This window comes from Vulpes lagopus, chromosome 1 (genome assembly GCF_018345385.1).
Source record: "Vulpes lagopus strain Blue_001 chromosome 1, ASM1834538v1, whole genome shotgun sequence".
Lineage (NCBI taxonomy): Eukaryota > Metazoa > Chordata > Mammalia > Carnivora > Canidae > Vulpes > Vulpes lagopus.
The window spans coordinates 27,333,359-27,338,474 of record NC_054824.1 but is presented as its reverse complement, the minus strand read 5'-3'; the positions used below and the strand labels follow the sequence as shown (position 1 = coordinate 27,338,474).

General features: G+C 33.8%; 1 protein-coding gene across 2 annotated transcripts in view; it reads right to left on the bottom strand.

Annotated features, from left to right (window-relative positions):
* Nucleotides 1-459: 459 nt before the first annotated feature.
* LOC121492879 (synaptotagmin binding cytoplasmic RNA interacting protein) overlaps nt 460-5,116 on the bottom strand; it is a 31,822-nt gene continuing 27,165 nt past the window's right edge. Inside the window, exon 12 of one of the 2 annotated variants that reach the window (XM_041758137.1) lies at nt 460-5,097. In XM_041758137.1, coding sequence (XP_041614071.1) covers nt 5,056-5,097 — 42 coding nt within the window. In that variant the 3' untranslated portion in view covers nt 460-5,055. The remainder of the gene's footprint in view (nt 5,098-5,116) is intronic. The other variant, XM_041758144.1, reaches the window with a different exon arrangement.

The window sequence follows — 5,116 nt, the reverse complement described above, 5'->3', positions numbered from 1 at the left end:
CCTAATCTCATTTGCAGTCATCTAAATGTGCAATTTTATTAAAACAGGTCCGTTTGTTCACTCCACTCTCCTGAATTACTTGCAACTTCATTTCCAAACCTTCAGAGAAAGATCGTGAGAGAGAATGGAAGAACATTGCATGGTAGGGTATATTCCCAGAAAAGAACCACCAAATTCCCATTAAATTCTTCGAGTTCACTGGCACGTGTGTGACCACAAAATATTTCCAATTAAAATTTAGTGAAGACCAACACTGTATGTTTACATTCCTCCCCATCATGTGCTTGAATTAGGGATCTTGGGGAATCTGTTTTTACCAGTGGCTAGTTACTTTGAATGTATAATCAAAAGGTGAAGAGATCTAAAGATTCCAAGTGTCTATTCAAAAGCTGTTAAGTGAAAAACGATGAAATGGAGGACACCCACAATAATTCTTGGACTCCTGGAGATCCTAAGACATGCTACAAAAATAGGTCTTTATTCTTAGGAAAATATAGTCAGAGCTAGCTTCCTTATGCTATACATAAAATCTTAACATCAGAGGCAGTACAGATAGTACAGATAGTTTTTGAACTGATCTCCAAACAAGCACAAACCCACTACGTTAAAAAGAACAGGTAAGTTGAGGTTTTTGGCAAAAGACAGTACTTCACACATCTAATCCAAATCAAAGAGCCTGCAGACAGTTGTTTTCAGTGAGATGAAAGGAATGAAATAAATATAAATTCTATGGATAAATAAATGTAAGAGACAATTTAAATAAGCTAAGAGAACTAATATTTCTTTTAAATAAAAGTACTAGTCAGGTACAAGCTTTTGTTTCTCAATGCCAGACTTCTAAATGTTTATCAGACTACTGTTAAAATCATTAAAAACCTAATCTTGGACCAGAGCATTAGTTATAATACTGTTTTCCATTCATAAAAAAGATGGTTTTACCAACTGAATGCTTCAGGTCCTGAGAAATAGTTTATGTTTATTACTGAAGGCAGACTGTGGTACTAATAGAACTTACATTTAAGTACTTTTTAAAAAAGTGACAGACCAAAAAGTCCATCTATTAATTTGCCCACAGTTAAAAATGTCTTTGAACATTGGTTTATAATAAGCATCTTAAGAAAAGTAGTGGCATGCCCTATTGAGTGGTATCACTGAGTAAATGCTACACTTTAAAACATCATCCTCACAAGTCTGTTCATTTTATGTATTATTAAGTGTTTTATTCGTTCATTTTACACCCACCATTTAAGTCCGATGGTCAGCTAGAAATTTTATGGAATACATCACTGGGGGAGAAAATGATCATGGTGGGTATTCCTGAAAGTTTTGGGAATCTGAGCAATCATTTACTCTAGGGTTAGCTCCCTCTCCTAAATGCATGGAGTCCTTCTACATTTAATCTCTCCCCTTAGAGACATGGCTTACTCTGTCACAACAGGTGATCTTTTGCTATGTTTCTAATCAACAGTGACTTTGGCTTAGCAGTCAGAAAAAGCTGTTCTGCATGTGACAATTTTGCCCATCTAGCAAGTGTTCAACCTGATATTGAGTCTTTCCAAATACATACAAGTAAATACCCGAGATCACCCCATCAATCCATTCCTATTAAAATCCTATTTTATCATGAGGAAAATGTTTATATTCTTAAATCAGACTTGCAGTAATTGATAAATTTCTCATGATGCTACAACCACCATCATGAGTGTGCAACCGCTCTTTTTGTGCTCAACCCCCACTTCATTTCTAATAATCTGATTCAATTGCAATGGCTGAAAATCTTCCACAAAAAGCATGTTTGGAAAAATATATATAACACAATTTTCTCACAAAGCAACTTTCTGAAAACTGATTAACTAAACTGATGATCACTTTTGATTGCCAAGTAGTCTGCAGAAACAAAATCTTGCGTCTGTTTGTTTAGGTAACTCAAGTTTTCTTGTTTAACAATCAGAATGCTTTAAGGATACATTTTTCACCCCAAGGAAGGGACTTGACTCTTGGATTTAAGACCCATTCCTTGACAATATATACAAAATTACTTTTAACTTGTCATCTGTCCATTCTTTGAAGCTGTCAAAGCCAAGAACCCATAAACAAATCACAAATAGCAATAACCTACATTAGTTAACATTCCCCTTTTAACATGTTGACATTTTTACTAAAGGATTAGTTATTTTTGCATTTCCATTTCTCATATCCCATGACATTCCATATAAATTGCATTATTGCTTTATAGGCCACACAACATTCAAAAGTATGTTTATATGCATTGCCTGTTTTCCTTGATCTCTTATTGATAAAGAGTTTGATGCTGATTTTACTACAGAAATTTAAGTTTGAAAATACCAGTTAGTATTTCTTCTCAGAACTTAATTGTTCACATCACTAATCACTACATGCATATTTAGCTCTGATTATATTGCTCAAAAACTGCACCCATTATCAGAACAGTGCAAATGATATTTAATTTTAAAAGTAATTATAATGGCTTGAATTCAAAGTTATTCAAATGAACACTGTCAAGTAATTTCACTTGAGTGTGTATATATTTCATCACCACTGTTTAATTACCCATCGATTCTTCACAATTTCTTTGTATCATCGTTTTCCCTCCCAAATCCCCAAACTAAGAATGCCAAATAGTCCTGGAAACCCACAGCTCCTTATTTTAATGTTTCAAGAACACATTTGTGGACTCACAAAAATGTTCATCTTTCAACTTTGACAATGCAGTTCTTACTTAAATCAAACAAACCTGTCCTAAAATCCCAACAAATAATTCTGAGAATTAACTTAAACACCTTGACAGTGTCCCTTAAAAAAGGGTATGACAGTAAAGTGCCAATAGGCATGGCAATGACCTCTTTGATGGGATCATTTAACTCCTTGGAACTGGGAAACGCCAGCACCAAAGATTACACTGAGATTCAATTTTACTGAAGGCTACATTTAGTTTACCCACTTTCCACAACCTATTATACTCATTATGTTAGAATGAAATGTAAATGTTTTGTGTAGCCCTCAAACTTACACTAAGATTTGAAAGAGATGTACTTTAAAAAAGCACGGGGTAATATATAAAATCAGTGGCAGAAAGTTTCATTAAGCACCAGGAACTAATTTTTGTCACCCCATACTCATTTTGTAGGTAAGTTTCAATAACCGGCAAGGCACATTTACATATATTCCAATGAATACTTATTGACAAATTTTAAATTACACTCTATGTCCCAGCTATCCCAGTAACTGACATACAACATACTAAAATGGTTTATTAAGATAACATAAAAAAACCAATTAATGTGAAACATACAGGCTATTGGCAACCACTATTCTAAAATTATGTAAGTACAAATAAACATACTGAAATGTGTGCAATTCTAAGTTTTTAAACCAGAGTATTTCTATACTAACACACATTTATATTAATGACACATAAAAAAAATAAAAACTTTATTACAAAAATAAGTTACACTCGCCTCCAGCTTACAGTATAAAACAATTTTATTTGCAGGAATGCAAAATGATTGTTTGCCATGAGCATTTTGAACATATGACATGTCTAATTTTGTTAAATTTGCATTTACTGGGGGAACTGGTGTGTATAAAACCTTAATTAAGTATAATAAGCTCTGATCTTCATCGTGGTGCCTATTGGGTATGTGATATAACTGCAGTATCCCTTTGGGGAAGGGGAAAAGGGATTTCTTTATAACCAAGTCCTAATTAAACTATAATTTCACTTTTGACTTTAAGCTATCAATTTAGGACTTGGCAAAAAATTTTTGAGGGTGATTCAATAGAGGATGCTTCACCACTGAACACTCACTGTCATCAAGGTGCTTTAGAAAATTAAAAACATAGCACAAATGATTGTACTCTATTCTACAAGTTATCATGACCTGCATAAGAAATGGAAAGCTGATTCACATTTTTGCAGTGATCAGCAATAAGAAATGCACTAATGAAACATACCTTTTACCTAAAAAGCTAAACTACAGCCATATACTAATTTCTATGATTTATGAAAAAACTTCAAAATATCCAAATGTCAGGCTTTGCTGTACAATTGTCAGTTTTAGTCTGACTTTTTATAAAGGGACACTGCAGTATTTAGTACAAGTTCGGATGCACTTTTTTTGAACATCTGATGTCTTACAAAAGTAACATCTTGCTAAACTATTATACATCCAAATAACTACAATATCTGAAGAAGCAAGGCTGCTTTTTCAGCCACAAAATACGACAAAAGCAAGGCCTGTTATGATGGTCATGAGGAAGTCTTACAAGCCTCTGAAACTAAAGGCAACTAAGAATGTTACATTTGGTATATTAAAATCTTACCCTCATATCATTTAACAAGCCTTGCTTTTATCTACAAAGATTTTCTATGTACAGTACAGACAGGGTATAGTTCAATCCTCTGCTACTGAGGTAGTTAACCAACCCTTTAAAAAAGGTTCTGAAAAGAACCACTATCTGGAATGCCTGACTAACCAGCTCTGATGATTACACCTGAAACTGCATATCTGAACACAATTCAAAAGTGATTACTATAAAAAAGATATAGACAATCATGATTAACCTTGGTAAGCAGAAATAAAATTTAAGGATACCAACAATGGCATTCATCTATACCACTGCAATAAAATTTAAATGCACAAATTCAAGAGAATATTTCAGAAAACCACTGCTGGGATCCTTAATTTAAAAAAACAGGGGAAAAATCTACTTAGAGCAGATTTTTTAAAGAGAAGAACTTTATTCTTTATTAAGATACCATGCTAGAAGTTATGAAGGATTTCTGTTGGAACACATTTGGAAAATAGAGTAGCTTTAGTTTAATAACTTGCACTGCAGAGAAAATTGTTAAAGAAATTCATATCAAAGTCCAAGTATTAGTTCAATGTCCTGTATTTGATTCCATGATCTTCATAGGAAGGTCTTCTGCAACAGAATATGCTCCTATACAGCCGAGATATTTAAGGTTGCTTGATTTCCTTACCATTACTCCACTGCAAGCTTCTGGTGTAATCCCACATAGCAAGTCAGTCTTCATTGTAACAGGTCAGGACCGGCCTCGACCCCTTTTCCCTGCTAGCCAGGTAACAAAAGG